Raw genomic sequence first — 23,580 nt, forward strand, 5'->3', positions numbered from 1 at the left:
CGATCGGATCGCGATCGAAACCATCTCGCGATGTGGATTGTGTAGCATAGGACTCAAAGATTTGTAAGAATACATGTAATTGAACACAAGAGACACAACAAAGAAAACATGTATCCGTTAGCCGGCTATCCAAATGACTGAGCTACCCCGCCTATGAAACCCCGGATGCACATCATCTCCCTCCTTTCTACGCAAAACACAAAATTTACAGCACTGTGATTATATCAGTTCTATAGCCTCTCTGCACTGTCCACTCTCCATATCTTGTAGGTGGTATCGCCTTTGTAGTACGCTGACTCCTTCTTGGCTGCTCTACTCCTGTGGCAACTTCAGGCGCACTCAACTCGTCTTCAGTACCATCGTCTAAGGACTCAGGCTCTGTGTCACTGCTAAATTGATCCTCTCGTTTGTTGTCTCTATTGCTACCTGCGACGTCTCTAGGCTCTAGATCTGGTTCATCTTGTACTAGCTGCTGGGTTGGTAGTTGATTTGACCGTGGGTGCAGTCTCAAGTGATCCACGTGAACCTTTTGTCTTACTCCCGTGTCTGTATACTGTACTGCATAATACCTCTCCCCCAAAACTTGTACTACTCTGGCGTTTCTCCACTTTGGCATCTTTGCGTGACGTACCAACACCATATCATATGGTCTAATTGCATTTCTCTCACTCGCTGTTTGGTCGTGACCTCTCTTTTGTTTTGCTTGAGCCTTTTTCACCGTTTCCTTCAAAGTCTTGGCCAACACTGAGGACTTTTGTGGCGGCTTTAGTAAATCTAGTTGACATCGCAGATCACTATTCATCAGGAGCCTTGCTGGAGAAACATTTGTAGTGCTATGGCTGGTATTTCTGTAGACTGACAAAAAATCTGTCACTACCCCTTCCAAACTTGCCTTTCCGCTCTCCATGCCTTTCTTGATTGCCCCTTTCAACGTTTTAACAAAACGTTCCGCTTGCCCGTTGCTTTGGGGATGGTAGGGAGGTACTAAGGTATGACGAATACCCTGTTTCTTACAGAAAGTTCTGAAATCTGACGACACGAATTGGGGCCCATTATCTGACACGATTTGCTTTGGAATACCAAGCCTTGCAAAGGTGCGACGAAGTTGAGTAATGGTTTGGCTCGCTGAAAGTCGCTCCCTCGGGTAGCTGTATTACCTCAGGCCATTTTGAGAACGCATCGACCACAACAAACCACATTTTTTGCAAATTGGTCCGGCAAAATCAATGTAAATTTTTGCCCAGGGGCACTCAGGAAACTCCCATGGATGTAAGGGTACTTCTGGTGGTCTATCAGCATGCACAGCACAATTTTCACAATTTCGGGCCATACTTTCTATATCTCTGTCGATACCTGGCCACCATATGAACTTCCGTGCAAGTTTCTTCATCCTCTCCATACCGACGTGTGCTTTGTGCAATTCTGATAGTAACTGCTCCCTTATTGCCTTTGGAACCACTATTCTAGGGTCTTCTGCATGTTTTAGTATACATCCATCACACACTGACAACTGATGCTGGCATGCAACAAAATCCAAAAGAGCTTTGGTCTTAACTGTTGAAGGCCAGCCGTCATTGATGAATTTCATAACTTGTTGAAGAGTGCGATCCTGCTTTGTATATCTTTGTAGTTGATCAAAAAGAATTGGTGCATCTTTGATGAATCGAGATTCCATTGCGGCTATATATCTTTCCGACTGATCTTCGTATTCATTTGCCTGTTCAAAATCCTCTTCATGTCCAACTGGGAGACGGGATAGACAGTCAGCATTCCCATGTTCAACTGATCGCCGGTATTGAATTTCATAGTCATACTGTGATAACTGGAGTGCCCAGCGAGCAAGGCGCCCACTTGTTCGGGTAGGAGTTGTCAGTTTGGTAGGATCAAAAACTGTCAGTAATGGCCGATGGTCAGTTCTGAGAACAAACTTTCTACCCAGTAGGAAATGTCGAAATTTTCTAGTCCCAAATATTATGGATAACGCCTCCAATTCTATCTGAGAATAATTTCGTTCAGCTTTTGTCAAAGACTTTGACAACAGTCTTTGACAAAAGTACAATGATGGCAAGCTATGGCATAATTTCCTTAAGCAAGAAACTAACACACGATTGCCTCTCTTGACTCAGGAGTATAAATGAGTACCTGGTCATTGACTGGGGTCCTAAGCGGTCATCGGCTGTGACGTGACATCAGCCACTGGAGTTCTGGTGAGACTTCGGGTGGTCACACCACAGTTGGCTTCACAAGTTGGTGCTCTGCGAGTTCCTGGCCCGGCTGTAGGAGTTCATGCATGCACGACTCTGACGACGCCCCATATTTGTGCTATCAGGTTTTGCTTGTTAGTAGTTTGTAACTGTTTCTAGATCTAAAATTATTTGCTGTAGAAACAGACACGCCTCCTTTCAACTCAAACGTATCTGCGTGATCTCTTCCAAAACTCTAGATTTGTCACAATCTGCCACACCCAGACAGCTAGAGCTGATCAAGATGAGTCTTGATGCTAAAGCTGCACGTGATGGGAGCTTTCTTCTCTCCTTTCACTCTTCTGCCATCATAAGTAGAAAGCAGTCTGGGCTACCAAGGTTAGTTGTTGTGGCAGTTGAACTTGAACCTGCAGTTTTATACGTGCAGTTGAAGCCGTAACTATACATCCGTTGTGTAGAGTTAGTTAGTCTTGCATAACCAGCCCTCCCCTTTTCTATTTTTGGAAACTAGAAAAAGGGAGGACTGGCTACTGAGTAGCTATTTCTATCTAATATTGCAAAACTTATTGTCAGATTATCTCACTTATGACTAATGTATATGAGCACAGCAATTTGACTTAGGATTGGGACGACAAAATAGTGCTGGAAAGTAATCTCTTAATTAAAATAATGTGTAGAACACTGCATTCACAACAAGACAAGCGATACCTGTCTAGACACTTTGTAGATTGAAATGGATCGTAACATACGTACAGGACAGATTAAACAAAAATCTATCCTGTAGCTATATATTATTATACTTAATTAGTATGAGAAAGTGCAACAACAAACAGTCAGAACAAGCAAGTCTTTCTTTCTTGAATTAATTAGTTTGTTCAGCGGATGAACATAAAGCTTTGCAGTTTAGAGTGGATACCAGTGACTTTTCCACCATCACCAGTGTAGCCGTATAAGACGCGCTTGTCGGCTATCGAATAGAATTGCAAATAAGTGACTAGATTATTGGAATTGTAAAAGCTTACAGAAACGAGAAGATGTCCATAAAGACCCGCACTCATGATAGTCACGATTGTCAAATACTATAACAGCAAACAAAGCAACAGTCAATTCTCGCAGTTAAACTGTATCGCAACAGCATATGCAGTCATTATCTCAGTACACATCTTTACCTTTGTGAGTATCGTGTGCAAGTTGATATCCAACTGTTATTCCTTTGCAGTTTGACTCCCAAGTGTAAGGATAACTGTGAGATGTAATTATTCGTGCGCAGCTGCAACAACAAAACATATATTAGTAAAATAAATGCTTGTGAGCTTGTTCTGTACCTCGTTCCTCCGCAATTAGATTGAAATCCTGCTGCACCTTGTGGAAGCTGTATAACGTACGCACAAGGATTTGGATTAGCAATTGCAATGTAGCAACATAGAAACTATTTTATACTTGAAAAAACGTTGTGTATTTGTTAGGACCAACGTCAACTCTAAACGTCCCTAAACAACAAACACAACTGATAAATACTACTATTTTATATCTTAATTAGTAAATCAAACCTTCGTCATCAGCGAGAGCTCTTATAATCCTGTCATCTAATTTCCTAGCAGGTATCACTCCATTTGTACGATGAACCACACAAACATCTCCTCCTCTGCATCTTGTACCCACAGAACTGCTTTGAAGATGTAGACGATTTTGAGAATTAATACCAACAACTAGAGTCCAGCCACCACCTAATTGTAAAGTAATCTTTATTATAATTAATTTTCTATACTTGTACCTCAAATATTTACCGTAATTGGTCATGTCACAGTAAACATGAAAAACGTCACGTCCTGTTGGAATTGGCTTTACCCAATAATAACCACTCGGAATTTTCTTGCTTCGCCTCGATAGATCAGCACAACTTCTAGCTGGATGAGCTCTAGTTCCATCTGTTACAACAAACAACAACTGCTGTTGTATCGTGTAAAGTTACTCTAGCTATATATATGCGACCGACCATGCACACTTCGGTGTGTAGTGAATGCGCATAAACATTGATTGATGAAACCTTACATGTCACAGCGCTTGCACAAACAGGACTGTCGTTGTCTCCCGCAAGAAGGCATCGCAGTAAACGAGCTTGGTCGTCCAAAGAAGCTTGCAGTTTTACTATTGCACTGCTGGTGCATCCAGATGCATCAGATTGAGTTGTAGCTGGTGTAACTAGAAAGAGATAAAGTATAAGTAGCACAGCTCTAGACATTCATCTTTGAGCTATTGCGTCATACAACTCTGCATGAAAAGTGCATGCTTATAGTGCTTGACAAACGTAGAGCTTGAGCGTACAAACAATATCTTACCGGTACCCAGTATGATGTAGCAGTGCTGGCGACGAAGAATCCGAGAAATGAATTCTATAGCATGCAAGACTTGGAAAGCCATAATTTCGTAGTGCAGATCGCAAGATAGTGTTATTAACCATGCAGAGAACAAATGCTGTAGCTGCTGAGAGTGTGTTGCCAAGTTCTAAATATTTACGTGCAATCCAACGGTGGCTGTACAGCCCGCGTACACATGAGAGCTTCACAGTTGCATGACTCTATAGCTCGCCTATGCCTCTATATATAGTTGCATGTGACATCATAAAATTTCTACTGACTCTACTGACTTGACTCCACATGCATGTTGTAGACACTAACGCATTCACTAAAAGCTTGATCTTACCCAGTAATGCGCTGGCTACCAATGCGACACAGTTGTACCAAATAGTCATTCTTTCTACTCAAGACAGTAGATACAAGTTGATTTCACCAGACAGTCACATGCACCGAAAAGCAATGCAGTAGTGGCTAATCCTGTTGCTTATATACTTGCCATTCAAACTGTTTCTGGGTTTTAGATAATTGCTGCAAACAGTAATGACGTCATATTGCACGGATACCCGGTACACAACATTCTAATTACATGCATTAATTAAAGTAGGTGGAGTCCCTCACTTTCGTTGACACAGATCTCAACAGATTGTAGACAAAACAACTAATTGAGCCTGACGTTTGAAGTCAGCGATGTCTCTGTAACGTATGTGTATCATTGTAATAGTACAATTTAGTGGTAAAATAAGGCAGATAAAGATTGAAATATGGGCGTAACCTTTGTTAATTAACCACGCCTAAATGCCGTATTTACCATGCAATCTGCACATTAGACCGTGCTATACGTATTATAGACAAAAACACGACGTGTTGCTAGAGAACGTGCTCAAATTGCTGGACGAGAAAACGCAGCGTCTGCTTGAGTTCATGCATGCACGACTCTGACGACGCCCCATATTTGCTCTATCAGGTTTTGCTTGTTAGTAGTTTGTAACTGTTTCTACATCTAAAATTATTTGCTATAGAAACAGACACGCCTCCTTTTAACTCAAACGTATCTGCGTGATCTCTTCCAAAACTCTAGGTTTGTCACAATCTGCAACACCCAGACAGCTAGAGCTGATCAAGATGGAGTCACGTGATGGGAGCTTTCTTCTCTCCTTTCACTCTCCTCCCACCATATGTAGAAAGCAGTCTGGGCTACCAATGTTAGTTGTTGTGCCAGTTGAACTTGAAGCTGCAGTTTTAGACGTGCAGTTGAAGCTGTAAGTATCCGTTGTGTAGAGTTAGTCAGTCTCGCATGACCAGCCCCGCCCCTTTTCTATTGTTGGAAACTAGAAAAGGGGAGAGGCTGGCTACTGAGTAGCTATTTCTATCTAATATTGCAAAACTTATTGCCCGATTATCTCACTTATGACTAATGTATATGAGCACAGCAATTTTACTTAGAATTTGGGACGACAAAATAGTGCTGGAAAGTAATCTCTTAATTAGAATAATGTGTAAAACATCTGGACTAACAACAAGACAAGCGATACCTGTCTACACACTTTGTAGATTGAAATGGATTGTAGCATACGTACAGGACAGATAAAACAAAAAATCTATCCTGTAGCTATATATTATTATACATAATTAATATGACAAAGTGCAACAACAAACAGTCAGAACAAGCAAGTCTTTCTTTCTTGAATTAATTAGTTTGTTCAGCGGACGAACATAAAGCCTTGCAGTTTAGAGTAGATACCAGTGTGTTTTCCACTATCACCAGTGTAGCCGTATAAGACGCGCTTGTCGGCTATTGAATAGAATTGCAAATAAGTGACTAGATTATTGGAATTGTAAAAGCTTACAGAAACGAGAAGATGTCCATAAAGACCCGCACTCATTATTGTCACGATTGTCAAATACTATAGCAGCAAACAAAGCAACAGTCAATTCTCGCAGTTAAACTGTATCGTAACAGCATATGCAGTCATTATCTCAGTACACATCTTTACCTTTGTAAGTATCCTGTGGAAATTGATATCCAACTGTTATTCCTTTGCAGTTTGACTCCCATTTGTAAGGATAACTGTGAGATGTAATTATTCGTGCGCAGCTGCAACAACAAAACATATATTAGCAAAATAAATGCTTGTGAGCTTGTTCTGTACCTCGTTCCTCCGCAATTAGATTGAAATCCTGCTGCACCTTGTGGAAGCTGTATAACGTACGCACAAGGATTTGGATTAGCAATTGCAATGTACCAACATAGAAACTATTTTATACTTGAAAAAACGTTGTGTATTTGTTAGGACCAACGTCAACTCTAAACGTTCCTAAACAACAAATACAACTATTTTATTTATATCTTTGTAAAAATATAACAATTTTTTCAATTGACAGTCAGTCAGACGAAAAAGTCTAGAAACCTTCGTCATCAGCGAGAGCTCTTATAATCCTGTCATCTAATTTCCTGGCAGGTATCACTCCATTTGTACGATGAACCACACAAACATCTCCTCCTCTGCATCTTGTACCCACAGAACCGCCTTGAAGATGTAGATGACTTTGAGAATTAATACCAACGACAAGAGTCCAACCACCACCTAATTGTAAAATAATGTTTATTTATAATTAACTTTATAGACTTGTACCTCAAATTTTACCGTAATTGGTCATGTCACAGTAAACATAAAATACGTCACTTCCTGTTGGAATTGGCTTCACCCAATAATAACCACTCGGAATTTTCTTTCTTCGCCTCATCAGATCAGCACAACTTCTAGCTGGATAAGATTTAGTTCCATCTGTTTACAACAAACCAGATTCTAAACAACTGCCATTGTTTCGTGTAAAGTTTCTCTAGCTAATACATGAAACAGACTATGCACACCTCTGTTTAGTGAATGCGCATAAACATTGATGAAATCTTACATGTCACTGCGCTTGCACAAACAGGACTGTCGTTGTCTCCTGCAAGAAGGCATCGCAGTAAACGAGTTTGGTCGTCCAAAGAAGCTTGCAGTTTGCTGATTGCAGTGCTGGTGCAGCTAGTCTCATCAGATTGACTCATAGCCACAGCTGATGCAACTGCAATGACGTAACCGTATTACAACTATACACATGCTCGATCGCATGTACAAAGCTACTAGACTGTATTATTGCAGGCACAATGCTTGACAAGTCTAGGGCTAGCAAGAGATTGAGGGTGCACTGTATATATACACAATGTCTTACCGAGTAATGTGCTCGCCAGACAGGCGACGCATATGTTCCAAAGAGCCATTCCGGATTGCAGAATTACGAGACAGTATACACTGTTTGTTATCACACAATCACGCAGAACAAATGCTGCAACTGCTGAGAGTGTGTTGCTTATATGTATTTGCAATCCATCTACATTAGTTATGCATGGTCCGCGTAATAGACATGAAAGCTTCCGCAATCATGGTTGACTAGACGGGATTCATGCATGATTGACTAGCTATAGACAAGAGTGGTATACGCCTAAAATTAAGCATGACCTCTAAACCGTACCGTAACCGGTAAACTACACTAAACCGTATACATTATGTATAAAGTCTTGCGTCTAATCTTGGTCATTCAACTGTTTCCTACTCTATGGTATATAATATGTTACTCTGTATAGCAGCTATCTGCATGCATGACCCAGCCAGCTGCTACGCTAGCATCACAATCATAACTTCTGGATAGAAGCACTGAAGTGCTCGACCTTTGGATGATAGCCTCTCTAGGTTACAAGGATGCATACCGTATATGGTGAGTTATGTGATACAAGATCACGTAAACGTCACCAGACACACATGCCAAGACAGATACATGCACAGTTTAGTGGCGCAGGAAGATGTTCACGAGCGTGTCATCATGAGTACGAAAACCCATTTGCCAGACCGTAACTACACAGATTTGCAAAAGTTACTGCACAGAAAATTTCAATTCCTCCACTGAGCGAGCCCCTCAGTCCCCCGCTTCATACACCAGACGCGGTGTTGATTGCAGCTCCAAATGCTCCGCCATCACCACTATCTAGGCACTACGTCTGGTTTAGTACCGCCCCTTGCAGTCACCGCTAATCATGTCTATAATTTGTGTCAGTTACAAGTAAGTAAGTTACAGTTACTTTGTAGATTACAGGGAACGACTGTAGCGAGGGAACTTGCAGACAGCAGTCCAATGCATTGCAGTAGAGGCTTATGACGCATTGCAGCTTCAACTGGAAACCTGTGTACGCGTGCAAAGGCGTATGATGCACGGCAAGTGCCATTTCTGATCTGCCATTTCACCGCTACGCTTCCTAGCGTAGCTGCAATCTCTTACCAACGTTTGACAGCGGTCTAAAATCGCAATGTCGACAAGTACAGAGACTAGAACAACGCCAAAGCCCAATCGAAGGCTCGGTTCCTAGCTAATAACATTAGTATGACACGCGCTGAAGAATTTGATTACATATTACTCCCGTCCAGAAAGGCGGTACCGAACCAGACGTAGTGATGGCGGCGCATCCGGGGCTGCAATCCATAGTGCGTCTGGGCGAGGCTAGGTGCAGTTGGCTGAGAAAGGACAGGCAGTCTTTGTTCCAAATACCTTTATTTGCATCCAAATTTATACGAGCAACACAGTGGAGTACGCATACTGCCACGAAAGAACGAAGAGTAGACTGACAGGTGCAGGTGCACCTGTAGCCGTTACTGTAACGGCTAGAGTGCGTGGACGTACGCAGAGTACATAATACCGCCCACATCCGTGTATCAACCCGCCCCCATTTGACCGTCGAGTCGGTCGTCGAGTCGTTGGTCTACAGCGGTACGTATTACACTAGAACCCTAGCGCTTGAGCGCCTCCAGTTGATAGGCCAGGTCATCTGTTTCCTTCTATTGGCAATATTTCAATAACTTTTCTATTTAAACTCCGATTGATATCAAACTTAGTTAACAAATTCAAATAAATTATTTAACTCATATTGCATTGTTATTTTTTCTAGAGATGGAGTTGTTCGATGAGACAAGACGATTTCCCTCTAATGGCAATATTTTCTTTTGTACGTACAAAATGTACTGGCAATAATAACAGGTATGATGACATTGGTGGCTTGACAATGCAGACTGTCCTTTAATATATAAATTAATTAATTAATTAAAACTATTTGTTGGACATTCGCTCGTGCGGGTATTTCGTAGAGTACAGGAAACCGCATTTGTTCGTGTGATGCTGCTTCATCCCGCCAATAATTAATGTAGCAATAAATTGCATAACTTGTATGCTCAATCGCTTAACGTCAATTGTGTCAACAGATTTAGTACAAATTTTATGAAATGAATTACAAATAACTTAATTAACTTGCACAAACTAGATGTACAGCGTTCTGGCGCAAAAATTGTATTTAAAACAATAAACTTTTGTTATTAGCAATTAGATAAACAATAAAAGCAAAGTCGGTCCACTAGTCATGTACAGCGCAGATGAAAAACTTTTAATGCACGAAGTTTAGACATATTGATAACATGCAACAATTATTAGTGATCAGCTACAGAACAAGTCTTTTTAGATGTCATTTCTTAGTGCTCAGCGGACGTACATAACACCTTGCAGCTTAAAGTAGATACCAGTGCTTCCTCCATCACCACCAGTGTAGCCGTATAAAACGCGCTGGTTGGCTAATGAATAAAATTGAAATAAGTGGCAATATAAAGAACATTTGAAACTGTGAACGCTTACAGTAACGAGAAGATATTCATAAAGACTCGCACTCTTGATTGTCACGACTGTCAAATACTAGTAGCAAACAAAGCAACAGTCACTTTATCTCCCATGCAACAGTACTACAAAGTCTTACCTTTGCAAGCACTGTTAGATAGTTTATATCCAATTGTTATTCCTTTGCAGTTTGACTCCCATTTGTAAGGATAACTGTGAGATGTAATTATTCGTGCGCAGCTGCAACAACAAAATGTGTGTTAGTAAAATATATCCAGACAAAAGCACTAACTATATATACCGCTTGTGAGCTTGTATTTACCTCGTTTCTTCGCAATTAGATTGAAATCCTGCCGCACCTTGTGGAAGCTGTAACGTAAGTAAAAGGATTTACAATTGCAATGTTGCAATCTAAATACTATTTTATACTTGAAAAAACGATGTGTATTTGTTAAGACCAACGTCAACTCTAAACGTTCCTAAACAACAAAAATAAATATTTTATATCTTTGTAAAAATATAACAATTTTGAAATTAACAGTCAAATAGACGAAAAAGTATAGGAACCTTCGTCATCAGCAAGAGCTCTTATAATCTTGTTATCTAATTTCCTAGCAGGTATCACTCCATTTGTACGATGAACCACACAAACATCTCCTCCTCTGCATCTCGCACCCACAGAACCGCTTTGAAGATGCAGACGATTTGAGAATTAATACCAACAACTAGAGTCCAACCACCATCTAATTGAAAAGTAAAGTCTATTTATTACTTAACTTGCTAGACTTGTACCTCAAATTATTACCGTAATTGGTCATGTCACAGTAAACATGAATAGCGTCATTTCCTGTTGGAATAGGCTTTATCCAATAATAGCCACTCGGAATTTTCTTTCTTCGTCTCAATAGATCAGCACAACTTCTAGCTGGATGAGCTTTAGTTCCATCTGTTACAACAAACAACAACTGCTGTTGTATCGTGTAAAGTTACTCTAGCTATATTCAACAGACCATGCACACCCCTTTGTAAGTAAATGCGCATAACACTTGATTGATGAAAACTTACACGTCACAGCGCTTGCACAAACAGGGCTGTCGTTGTCTCCCGCAGGAAGGCATCGCAGTAAACGAGCTTGGTCGTCCAAAGAAGCTTGCAGTTTCACTATTGCACTGCTGGTGCAGACAGTCTCATCAGATTGAGTTGTAACTGGTGTAGCTACAAAGAGCCAACAGTATTAAATAGTATAGATACATCCTCGAGCGCTTCTACGTGGTTAGCAAAAGCTTGAGGGTCTAGACACAAACAATATCTCACCCAGTAATGCGCCGGCCAGACAGAAGACGCTGATGTGCCAAAAAGCCATACCGGATTGCAGAATTACGATATCAGATGGTCACGCATGCTGAGAACAAATGCTGTAGTTGCTGAGAGTCTGTTGCTTATATATACTTGCAATCCAACTATACACGGTAGTTAGACGGTCCGCGTACACACGAGAACATCCAGAATCATGGTTGATTATAGAATGACCGGCAGGCCTAGGCCTACAATACACAACAACATTATATGGCACGGTATACCGAGACACCGTATTCATATCTTAGCCACTAAACCGGTAACTATCCTAAACCGCACTACATGTACTCTAGTAGCTAAGTATATATTGTTAGAGTCACGCATCGCAGTATGTATTATAGCTATCTTTTATCTGATCCTGCTGCTATGCTTTATATAGCGTCATACTCCTAGTGACTAGCAACTAGATACGACAAGTTACATCAACATCCGTGGTAACGTTGTTGTTGAAGTTGAAAACCTAACCATCCATTCTCTAGCGACATCCTATCTCGGTCAGTGCTTGCCAGTTTTCTACGAACTGTGCTTGATACGTAAGTCAGGCTTGTCTTCTATCGCTAAGCTCGTGTCTCCTCTTATCGATTTATTTTGTCTAGTCAACATTCTCTGTTTTCGTTGACAACGAGGAAGACGGAGGACTCACAGACACGTGATCTCGACTTCTAGAGAAAGAGACTTTACGTGTGTCTTTCTTAACTTGTACTCTAGTCTTCTCCGCTAGCTCTTATATCTACAAGATGATAAAAGCGTTCATCGTACTGTTAGCTGCTATACAACAGAACTTGAAATCTACGAGAGCAATACTCAAACGTACATGCATCCGAGACTAGATCATCATCTCGATAAATGTTGCTTTTCATTGCTTTTCTGCAATACCATTAGAGACGTTAGTTATATTTAGTGATAGGTTGCTTGTGACATCGTTACATGGCTAGTCGCGCGTAGCCAGACTATTTCTACCGACGCGTTATGCTTTCGGGCAAGCATCGTTTATATAAACGCCTACACTAGCAACCAGGCATATCGACATGACAAGCGACAGTTGTACCTTGAAAAACCAATGTTATACACGTACTACACAGCACAACGTCGGACTGAAACTATACGTTTTATATATACTACTAAAATATTGAAGTACGCGGTGAAATTTGTACAACATGCGTATACGTCATCCTTAAGCAGCATTCAACGTAGGTTTTTAGCGGACGTACATAAAGCCTTGCTTGTTAGAGTAGATGCCAGTGTGTTTTCCGCCATCGGCAGTATAACCGTATAATACGCGGTTAGAAGCTAATATAGACAAAATTGCAAATAAGTGACTGACATGTTTGAACTTGTAAAGTTCTACAATAACGGGAAGACGACCAGGAGCCGCACTCGCTATTGTCGTGATTGTCAAACACTAGTTGCAAGCAAAGCAACAGTTAGGATTAGAGCAACATTAGTATAGCAACTCCTCTAGACTACAAAGCCTAATCTTTGTAATGGCTGTTGGCTAGTTTATATCCAACTGTTATTCCTTTGCAGTTTGACTCCCATTTATGAGGATAACTGTGAGATGTAATTGTTCTTGGGCAGCTGCAACAACAGTGAGTTAAAGTTTCAAACACGAATTGTACATGCATGCATGTAAACATAGACCTTGACCCCCCGCAATTGGATCGAAATGCTGCTGCACTTTGTGGAAGCTGCAATTGAGGTACGCGATATAGTATGTTTAGCAGCGGTGCACTAGAAAACTTCAGTATCTGAAACCTAAAAAATGTTGTGTATGTGCTGGGACCAACATGAACTCTAAACGTTCCTAAACAAAAAACAATTTAAATTCTCTAAACTAGCAAGCGACAATCAAGACGTATCACTAGCAAAAGTATTCTACTTTCAGTTAATTCTAAGTTAATTGTATAGTAAAGACGTTGCAACAGCGCGCACGCATGTGTGTGTGCGCGCGCGTGTGTGCGTGGGTGCGTGCGTGCGTGCGTGCATGCGTGCGTGCATGCGTGCGCTCGGGCTTGCGAGCGTGTGTATTCTATAGCAAGCTGTTTGACTCTCTCGCTAACTATACTTGTTATAATAATTATGATATGCGGCATCGAGAGCCATGAAGCTACAGAGCATAAACCAATTGAAGCAAAAAAGTTTTGTTTCCCATTTTATACATTAGAAATAGCTATTTATTTCTAATATTGCAAAACTTATTGTCTGGTTACTTTGCTTACTTTTCTCCCATCACATGCAGAAAGCAGTCTGGGGTACCAAAGCTAGTAGAGTTGTGAAGCTGCAGTTTTCTAGAGGTGGCAGTTGAAGCTGTCTAAGTATTTGTTTCCCGTAGTGTAGAGTAGCTATTTATATCTAATATTGCAAGTCATATTATCTTACTCATGACTCTAGATAATGCATATATTAGGTCAGCAATTAGACTTAGGATTTGAGAAGGCAAATGTGTTGGAAACTAATTTTTTAAAATAATGTGTAAAACAGTTGGATTATAGCTACAAGACAAGCGATAACTGTCAAGACACTTTATAGAATGCAAAGCATCATAAACTCGTACAGCACAGATTAGACGAAAACTATTAGCCATATACCTAATAATACAACCAAAGAACAAGAAGAACAGTTAGAACAAGTCGTTCTTCCTTTTTGAATTAATTAGCTTGTTCAGCGGATGTACATAAAGCCTTGCTGTTTAGAGTAGATACCAGTGTCTACTCCACCATTAGCAGTGTAGCCGTATAGGACGCGCCTGTCGGCTAATAAATAAAATTGAAAATAAGTGACTAGAAAATTGAAACTGTGAAAGCTTACAGTAACGAGAAGATGTCCATAAAGACCCGCACTCTCGATTGTCATGATTGTCAAACACTATAGCACCAAACAAAGCAACATGTAGTACGTTTCGACAGTGAGTTGAAGTTTATCGCAGCAACATGTAATCATTTCCTCCAACACTACAAAGTCTTATACCTTTGTAAGTACTGCTAAGAACTTTATATCCAACTGTTATTCCTTTGCAGTTTGACTCCCATTTGTAAGGATAACTGTGAGATGTAATTATTCGTGCGCAGCTGCCACAACAAAATGTGTATTTTAGTAACAAAAAACGTAAACAAAGCATCAACTACATATACATGCTTATGAGATTGTATTTACCTCGCTCCTTCGCAATTAGATTGAAATCCTGCTGTACCTTGTGGAAGCTGTAACGCAAGCAGAAGGATTTGAATTAACAATTGCAATCTTGCAATATCAAACTATTTTATACTTGAAAGAACGTTGTATATTTGTTAGGACCAATGTCAACTCTAAACGTTCCTAAACAACAAACACAACTGATAAATATTACTATTTTATATCTTGGTAAATCAAACCTTCGTCATCAGCGAGAGCTCTTATAATCCTGTCATCTAATTTCCTAGCAGGTATCACTCCATTTGTACGATGAACCACACAAACATCTCCTCCTCTGCATCTTGTACCCACAGAACCGCTTTGAAGATGTAGACGATTTTGAGAATTGATACCAACAACTAGAGTCCAACCACCACCTAATTGTAAAGTAAAGTAATGTTGATTTATAATTATCTTGCTAGACCTGTACCTCAAATATTTACCGTAATTGGTCATGTCACAGTAAACATGAAAAACGTCATTTCCTGTTGGAATTGGCTTTACCCAATAATAACCACTCGGAATTTTCTTTCTTCGTCTCAATAGATCAGCACAACTTCTAGCTGGATGAAGTTTAGTTCCATCTGTTACAACAACAACAACTGCTGTTGTATCGTGTAAATTTACTCTAGCTATATGCAACAGACCATACACACTAGTCTCGCGTAGCCAACCCCTCCTCCCCTTTTCTATTTTCGGCCTACCGAAAATAGAAAGGCCTACCCAAAATAGAAAAGGAGAGGGGCTGGCTACGGGAGACTACATGCACACCTTTGTGTATAGTGAATGCGCATAAACATTGATTGATGAAACCTTACATGTCACAGCGCTTGCACAAACAGGACTGTCGTTGTCTCCTGCAAGAAGGCATCGCAGTAAACGAGCCTGGTCGTCCAAAGAAGCTTGCAGTTTCACTATTGCACTGCTGGTGCAGCCACTTGCATCAGATTGAGTTGTAACTGGTGTAGCTACAAAGAGCCAACAGTATTAAGTAGTGAATACACACACACACACACACACACACACACACACACACACACACACACACACACACACACACACACACACACACACACACACACACACACACACACACACACACACACACACACACACACACACACACACACACACACACACACACACACACACACACACACACACACACACACACACACACACACACACACACACACACACACACACACACACACACACACACACACACACACACACACACACACACACACACACACACACACACACACACACACACACACACACACACACACACACATCCTTGAGCGCTTCTACTTGGTTAGCAAAATCTTGAGCGTTTAGCTAGACAAACAAATCTCACCCAGTAATGCGCTGGCCAAACAGAAAACGCTGATGTACCAAAAAGCCATACCGGATTGCAGAATTACGATATCAGATGGTCACGCATTCAGAGAACAAATGCTGTAGTTGCTGAGAGTCTGTTGCTTATATATCCTCGCAATCCAACTATACACGGTAGACGGTCCGCGTACACGGAGCATCCGGAATCATGGTGATTATAGAATGACCGGTACGCCTAGGCCTACAATGCACAACAACAATATATGGCACGGTATACCGAGACACCGTATTCATATCTTGACCACTAAACCGGTAAGTATACTAAACCGTACTACATGTACTCTAAAAATAGCTAAGTATATATTATTAAAGTCTCGTATCTCAGTATGTATTATAGCTATCTGTTATCTGATCTTGCTTCTATGCTCTCTAGAGCGTCATAGTCCTACTGACTAGCAACTAGATACGACAAGTTACATCAACATCCGTGGTAACTTTGTTATTGAACTTGAAAACCTAGCCATCCATTCTCTAGCGGTGTCCTATCCCGGTCAGTGCTTGCCAGTTTTCTACGAACTGTGCTTGAGACGTAAGTCAGGTGTGTCTTCTATCGCTAAGCTCGTGTCTCCTTTTACCAATTGGTTTTGTCTAGTCAACATTCTGTGTTTGTTTTCGCTGACAACGAGCAAAGCGGAGGACTCACAGACACGTGATATCGACTTCTAGGAACAGAGACTTAAGCCCTGTCCACACTAGACCAGAATGGATTGCGATCGGATCGAGGGGATAGCGAGCGTCCACACTGCACTCTACTGTACTACGTCTTCGATATCACGAGACTGATGACCGATGTGTACGTGTGGCTTCTTTGCTTATGGAAAGCGTCGATACAGCGACGCAAGGTGAGCGAGAACAAAGACGAGTGAGGAGTGTTAGATGTTCCGACTACACGCGTAGAGTACGTATAGGTAACGCCCACTTTTTCTAATTGGATTCAACAGATCGCGATCGAAACCACCTCGCGATGTGGATTGGCGATCGGATCGCGACCCAGTTGCAAGTGTGGACAGTCCTTTAACGCGCGTTTTTCTTAACTTGTGCTCTAGTCTTCTCCGCTAGCTTTTATATCTACAAGATGATAAAAGCGTTCGTCGTACTGTTAGCTGCTATACAACAGAACTTGAAATCTACGAGAGCAATACTCGAACGTACACACATCCGAAACTAGATCATCATCTCGATAAATGTTGCTTCTCATTGCTTTTCTGCAATATCAATCAAGACGTTAGTTATCTGTAGTGATAGGTTGCTTGTGGCATCGTTACATGGCTAGTCTCGCGTAGTCAGACTCGATCTACCGACGCGTTAGCCCTTCGGGCAAGTATCGTTTATATAAACGCCTACACTAGCAACCAGGCATATCGACAAGACAAGCGACAGTTGTACCTTGAAAAACAATGTTATACACGTACTACACAGCACAACGTCGGAGTGAAACTATACGTTTTATATCTACTACTAAAATTTTGAAGTACGCGGTGAAATTGTACAACATGAGTATACGTCATTCTTGAGCAGCATTCAACGTAACTTGTTTTAGCGGACGTACATAAAGCCTTGCTTGTTAGAGTAGATGCCAGTGTGTTTTCCACCACCATCAGTATAACCGTATAATACGCGGTTAGAAGCTAATATAAACAAAATTGCAAACAAGTGCTGGCATGTTTGAAATTGTAAAGTCTTACAATAACGAGAAGACGACCAGGAGCCGCACTCGCTATTGTCGTGATTGTCCAACACTAGTTGCAAGCAAAGCAACAGTTAGGAATAGAGCAATATTAGTATAGGAACTCCTTTAGACCACAAAGCCTTACCTTTCTAATGGCTGTTTGCTATTTTATATCCAACTGTTATTCCTTTGCAGTTTGACTCCCATTTATAAGGATAACTGTGAGACGTAATTATTCTTGGGCAGCTGAAACAACAGTGAGTTAAAGTTTCAAACACCGAATGTACATGCATGCATGTAAACATATACCTTGACCCCCCACAATTGGATTGAAATGCTGCTGCACCTTGTGGAAGCTGCAATTGAGATACGCGATATACTATGTTTTAGCAGCGGTGCACTAAAAACTTCAGTATCTGGTACCTGAAAAAATGTTGTGTATGTGCTGGGACCAACATCAACTCTAAACGTTCCTAAACAACAAACAATTTAAATCTTCTAGCCTAGCAAACGGCAATCAAAACGTATCACAAGCAAAAGTACTCTACCTTTAGTTAATTCCAAGTTAATTCTATAGTAAAAGCTTGCAACAACGTGTGTGTGTGTGTGTGTGTGTGTGTGTGTGTGTGTGTGTGTGTGTGTGTGTGTGTGTGTGTGTGTGTGTGTGTGTGTGTGTGTGTGTGTGTGTGTGTGTGTAACTCTGGTAATACTTAAACAATTTTGTCAAAAAAACTGGCATTGCCAATATGCTACAATTATTATTTTGTAGAAGTGCAAAACAAGTGTATGTATGCAATTGATTGAAAGCAACAAAGAAACTAACCTTCATCATCAGCGAGAGCGCTTATAATCCTGTCATCTAATTTCCTAGCAGGTATCACTCCATTTGTACGATAAATCACACAAACATCTCCCCCTCTGCATCTTGTATCCACAAAGCCGCTTTGAAGATGTAGACGATTTTGAGAATTAATACCAACAACTAAAGTCCAACCACCACCTAATTGTAAAACGACACAGCACTTCACATTGTAACGTTTACACAGTCTATATCGTAAGTTTACCGAAATTGGTCATATCACAGTAAACATAGTAAACGTTGTTGTCTGTCTTTATTGGCTTTACCCAATAGTAACCACTCGCGGTTTTTTCCTTCGTCGTAACAAATCAGCGCAGTTTCTAGCAGGATGAGCCTTACTGCCATCTGCACACAACAAACATGATGTCAATTTTATCCTTTTGCCACAACGACTGTGTAGTAAGTAAACAATCACGCTAATAAAATAATCAATTTTTATTTTTAAACATTTTAGCAAGACTTCAAGAAAGAGCAGACTTTGGCAGAAATATAATTATCTATCTATCCATCTATCTATCTACCTGTCGATCAATCATTTGCATGCCGTTCTGTCGTCTACTTCGCTGTTATAGCTACTCAATACATACAAAATATGACACGTTCATCTAGTGAAAGCAAATAAATACTTACATGTCACAGCACTAGAACATATCGGGTTGTCGTCGTCTCCAGCAAGGAGGTAGCGTATTAACCGAGCATGATCGTTCAATGTAGCTTGCAGTTTGCTTATTGCACTGCTCGTGCATCCAGTCTCGCTCGTAGTTGCAGCTGCTGTAACTAGAAAAACAAAACAGTAACAGATCTACATAGTCTAGTGCTTTCCCTACTTTAAAATGCTCGAAAATCTATGTAAATTTTGCTAAATCTGCATAACTCCATGCATGTAATAATAATAGGCAATTACACATTCATTTGATCTAGAAGCTAGAGTGTACAAGCAATGTCATACCCAGTAACGTGCTTGCCATGCATGCGACACAGACGTACCAAAGAGCCATTTTTTCTCTCCGAACGACTTGATTTATAAACAGAAGTAGAGTGCGTTGGTTGCATGCTCACCGTGTTGCTTATATGCTTGCACTTCAAACACGGTTTCTGGTTTTTATATGACACGTTGGCTACAAATGAGAAGTTGCTGCCAACAACAATGACGTCATGTTTACGGTATACCCGATCACCGCAATATATGTTAATTAAATAATTAGATGCATTAGTAGGCGGTGCTAATCACTTTCGTTGACGTGGATTGTCGACAAGACAATAACATAAGACTAACATTTGAAGTCCTTGTGTATCATGTGGTACAATCTAATAGCACAATTTGGTAGTAAAAAATTTATAAAATTGTGGACGTAATTTGTGTTAACCACGTCCATCTATTGTGTTTGCCGTGCAGACTGCTATACGTATTTTATACACAACAACAAGACATGTTACAATATATAGATAGAACGAGCTGAAATTGCCAGACGAGAAAATGTAACATCAGCATGCTCGCGTACATCCTGCCAATGCCTTCTATGGTGGTGTGTGTGTGTGTGTGTGTGTGTGTGTGTGTGTGTGTGTGTGTGTGTGTGTGTTTGTGTGTGTGTGTGTGTGTGTGTGTGTGTGTGTGTGTGTGTGTGTGTGTGCGTGGTGCGATAGCTCAGTTGGTTAGAGAGTCATCTTACAGAGTGTTCAACATCCGGGACCTTGGAGAGTTGCAAGTTAATTAAATCACAATGATGGCAAGCTATGGCATAATTTCCTTAAGCAAGAAACTAACACACGATTGCCTCTCTTGACTCAGGAGTATATATGAGTACCTGGTCATTGACTGGGGTCCTAAGCGGCCATCGGCTGTGACGTGACATCAGCCACTGGAGTCCTGGTGAGACTTCGGGTGGTCACACCACAGTTGGCTTCACAAGTTGGTGCTCCTGCGAGTTCCTGGCCCGGCTGTAGGAGTTCATGCATGCACGACTCTAACGACGCCCCACATTTGTGCTATCAGGTTTTGCTTGTTAGTAGTTTGCAACTGTTTCTATATCTAAAATTATTTGCTATAGAAACAGACACGCCTCCTTTCAACTAAAAGGTATCTGCGTGATCTCTTCCAAAACTCTAGGTTTGTCACAATCTGCCATACCCAGACAGCTAGAGCTGATCAAGATGAGTCTTGATGCTAAAGCTGCACGTGATGGGAGCTTTCTTCTCTCCTTTCACTCTCCTGCCATCATAGGTAGAAAGCAGTCTGGGCTACCAATGTTAGTTGTTGTGGCAGTTGAACTTGAAGCTGCAGTTTTAGACGTGCAGTTGAAGCCGTAACTATATATCTGTTGTGTAGAGTTAGTTAGTCTTGCATAACCAGCCCTCCCCTTTTCTATTGTTGGAAACTAGAAAAAGGGAGAGGCTGGCTACTGAGTAGCTATTTCTATCTAATATTGCAAAACTTATTGTCAGATTATCTCACTTATGACTAATGTATATGAGCACAGCAATTTTACTTAGGATTGGGACGACAAAATAGTGCTGGAAAGTAATCTCTTAATTAAAATAATGTGTAAAACATCTGCATTCACAACAAGACAAGCGATACCTGTCTACACACTTTGTAGATTGAAATGGATCGTAACATACGTACAGGACAGATAAAACAAAAATCTATTTAGTAGTTATATATTATTATACTTAATTAGTATGAGAAAGTGCAACAACAAACAGTCAGAACAAGCAAGTCTTTCTTTCTTGAATTAATTAGTTTGTTCAGCGGACGAACATAAAGCCTTGCAGTTTAGAGTAGATACCAGTGAGTTTTCCACTATCACCAGTGTAGCCGTATAAGACGCGCTTGTCGGCTATTGAATAGAATTGCAAATAAGTGACTAGATTATTGGAATTGTAAAAGCTTACAGTAACGAGAAGATGTCCATAAAGACCCGCACTCATGATAGTCACGATTGTCAAATACTATAGCAGCAAACAAAGCAACAGTCAATTCTTCCAGTTAAACTGTATCGCAACAGCATATGCAGTCATTATCTCAGTACACATCTTTACCTTTGTGAGAATCCTTTGGAACTTGATATCCAACTGTTATTCCTTTGCAGTTTGACTCCCAAGTGTAAGGATAACTGTGAGATGTAATTATTCGTGCGCAGCTGCAACAACAAAACATATATTAGTAAAATAAATGCTTGTGAGCTTGTTCTGTACCTCGTTCCTCCGCAATTAGATTGAAATCCTGCCGCACCTTGTGGAAGCTGTATAACGTACGCACAAGGATTTGGATTAGCAATTGCAATGTAGCAACATAGAGACTATTTTATACTTGAAAAAACGTTGTGTATTTGTTAGGACCAACGTCAACTCTAAACGTCCCTAAACAACAAACACAACTGATAAATACTATTATTTTATATCTTAATTAGTAAATCAAACCTTCGTCATCAGCGAGAGCTCTTATAATCCTGTCATCTAATTTCCTAGCAGGTATCACTCCATTTGTACGATGAACCACACAAACATCTCCTCCTCTGCATCTTGTACCCACAGAACTGCTTTGAAGATGTAGACGATTTTGAGAATTAATACCAACAACTAGAGTCCAGCCACCACCTAATTGTAAAGTAATCTTTATTATAATTAATTTTCTATACTTGTACCTTAAAAATATTTACCGTAATTGGTCATGTCACAGTAAACATGAAAAACGTCACGTCCTGTTGGAATTGGCTTTACCCAATAATAGCCACTCGGAATTTTCTTGCTTCGCCTCGATAGATCAGCACAACTTCTAGCTGGATGAGCTCTAGTTCCATCTGTTACAACAAACAACAACTGCTGTTGTATCATGTAAAGTTACTCTAGCTATATATATATATATATATATATATATATATATATATATATATATATATATATATATATATGCGACCGACCATGCACACTTCTGTGTGTAGTGAATGCGCATAAAAATTGATTGATGAAACCTTACATGTCACAGCGCTTGCACAAACAGGACTGTCGTTGTCTCCTGCAAGAAGGCATCGCAGTAAACGAGCTTGGTCGTCCAAAGAAGCTTGCAGTTTTACTATTGCACTGCTGGTGCATCCAGATGCATCAGATTGAGTTGTAGCTGGTGTAACTAGAAAGAGATAAAGTATAAGTAGCACAGCTCTAGACATTCATCTTTGAGCTATTGCGTCATACAACTCTGCATGAAAAGTGCATGCTTATAGTGCTTGACAAACGTAGAGCTTGAGCGTACAAACAATATCTTATCGGTACCCAGTATGATGTAGCAGTGCTGGCGACAAAGAATCCGCAAATGAATTCTATAGCATGCAAGACTTGGAAAGCCATAATTTCGTAGTGCAGATCGCAAGATAGTGTTATTACCCATGCAGAGAACAAATGCTGTAGCTGCTGAGAGTGTGTTGCCAAGTCCTAAATATGTATGTGCAATCCAACGGTGGCTGTACAGCCCGCGTACACATGAGAGCTTCGCAGTTGCATGACTCTATAGCTCGCCTAAGCTTCTATATATAGTTGCATGTGACATCATAAAATTTCTACTGCATGCATGACTTTACTGACTCTACTGACTTGACTCTACATGCATGTTGTAGACACTAACGCATTCACTAAAAGCTTGATCTTACCCAGTAATGCGCTGGCTACCAATGCGACACAGTTGTACCAAAGAGTCATTCTTTCTACTCAAGACAGTAGATACAAGTTGATTTCACCAGACAGTCACATGCACCGAAAAGCAATGCAGTAGTGGCTAATCCTGTTGCTTATATACTTGCCATTCAAACTGTTTCTGGGTTTTAGATAATTGCTGCAAACAGTAATGACGTCATATTGCACGGATACCCGGTACAC

General features: G+C 40.6%; 2 protein-coding genes and 1 long non-coding RNA gene across 3 annotated transcripts; all 3 read right to left on the reverse strand.

Moving 5' to 3' along the window:
* Positions 1 to 2,917: 2,917 nt before the first annotated feature.
* LOC134183830 (uncharacterized) lies at positions 2,918 to 4,057 on the reverse strand. The gene is made up of 7 exons (XM_062651397.1): positions 3,992 to 4,057; positions 3,755 to 3,931; positions 3,645 to 3,694; positions 3,530 to 3,576; positions 3,374 to 3,474; positions 3,227 to 3,283; positions 2,918 to 3,171 (listed from the first exon to the last, which is right to left on the reverse strand). Exons 1-7 carry the CDS (start codon positions 4,002 to 4,004, stop codon positions 3,080 to 3,082), a joined length of 537 nt encoding a protein of 178 aa, XP_062507381.1. The 5' UTR covers positions 4,005 to 4,057; the 3' UTR covers positions 2,918 to 3,079.
* A 10,707-nt stretch (positions 4,058 to 14,764) lies between these two features.
* LOC134183758 (uncharacterized) lies at positions 14,765 to 15,150 on the reverse strand. Its single transcript, XR_009970551.1, has 3 exons — positions 14,983 to 15,150; positions 14,877 to 14,926; positions 14,765 to 14,811 (listed from the first exon to the last, which is right to left on the reverse strand). It is a non-coding gene; the product is annotated as an uncharacterized LOC134183758 (long non-coding RNA).
* A 6,078-nt stretch (positions 15,151 to 21,228) lies between these two features.
* LOC134183757 (uncharacterized) lies at positions 21,229 to 22,450 on the reverse strand. The gene is made up of 7 exons (XM_062651347.1): positions 22,371 to 22,450; positions 22,132 to 22,308; positions 22,022 to 22,071; positions 21,907 to 21,953; positions 21,751 to 21,851; positions 21,604 to 21,660; positions 21,229 to 21,548 (listed from the first exon to the last, which is right to left on the reverse strand). Exons 1-7 carry the CDS (start codon positions 22,381 to 22,383, stop codon positions 21,457 to 21,459), a joined length of 537 nt encoding a protein of 178 aa, XP_062507331.1. The 5' UTR covers positions 22,384 to 22,450; the 3' UTR covers positions 21,229 to 21,456.
* Between the last annotated feature and the right edge of the window lie 1,130 nt (positions 22,451 to 23,580).

The sequence above is a fragment of the Corticium candelabrum genome, chromosome 8 (genome assembly GCF_963422355.1).
Source record: "Corticium candelabrum chromosome 8, ooCorCand1.1, whole genome shotgun sequence".
NCBI classification, from domain to species: Eukaryota; Metazoa; Porifera; class Homoscleromorpha; order Homosclerophorida; family Plakinidae; genus Corticium; species Corticium candelabrum.

Coding starts and splice junctions, on each gene's coding strand:
- LOC134183830 (XM_062651397.1), bottom strand. Junction 3,577..3,644: donor AATACACAACGTTTTTTCAA/GTATAAAATAGT, acceptor TACGTTATACAG/CTTCCACAAGGTGCAGCAGG. Junction 3,475..3,529: donor TCTAATTGCGGAGGAACGAG/GTACAGAACAAG, acceptor TTGTTGTTGCAG/CTGCGCACGAATAATTACAT.
- LOC134183757 (XM_062651347.1), bottom strand. Junction 22,072..22,131: donor AGCTCTCGCTGATGACGAAG/GTTTGATTTACT, acceptor TTTGTTGTTTAG/GGACGTTTAGAGTTGACGTT. Junction 21,549..21,603: donor ATGGACATCTTCTCGTTACT/GTAAGCTTTTAC, acceptor TCTATTCAATAG/CCGACAAGCGCGTCTTATAC.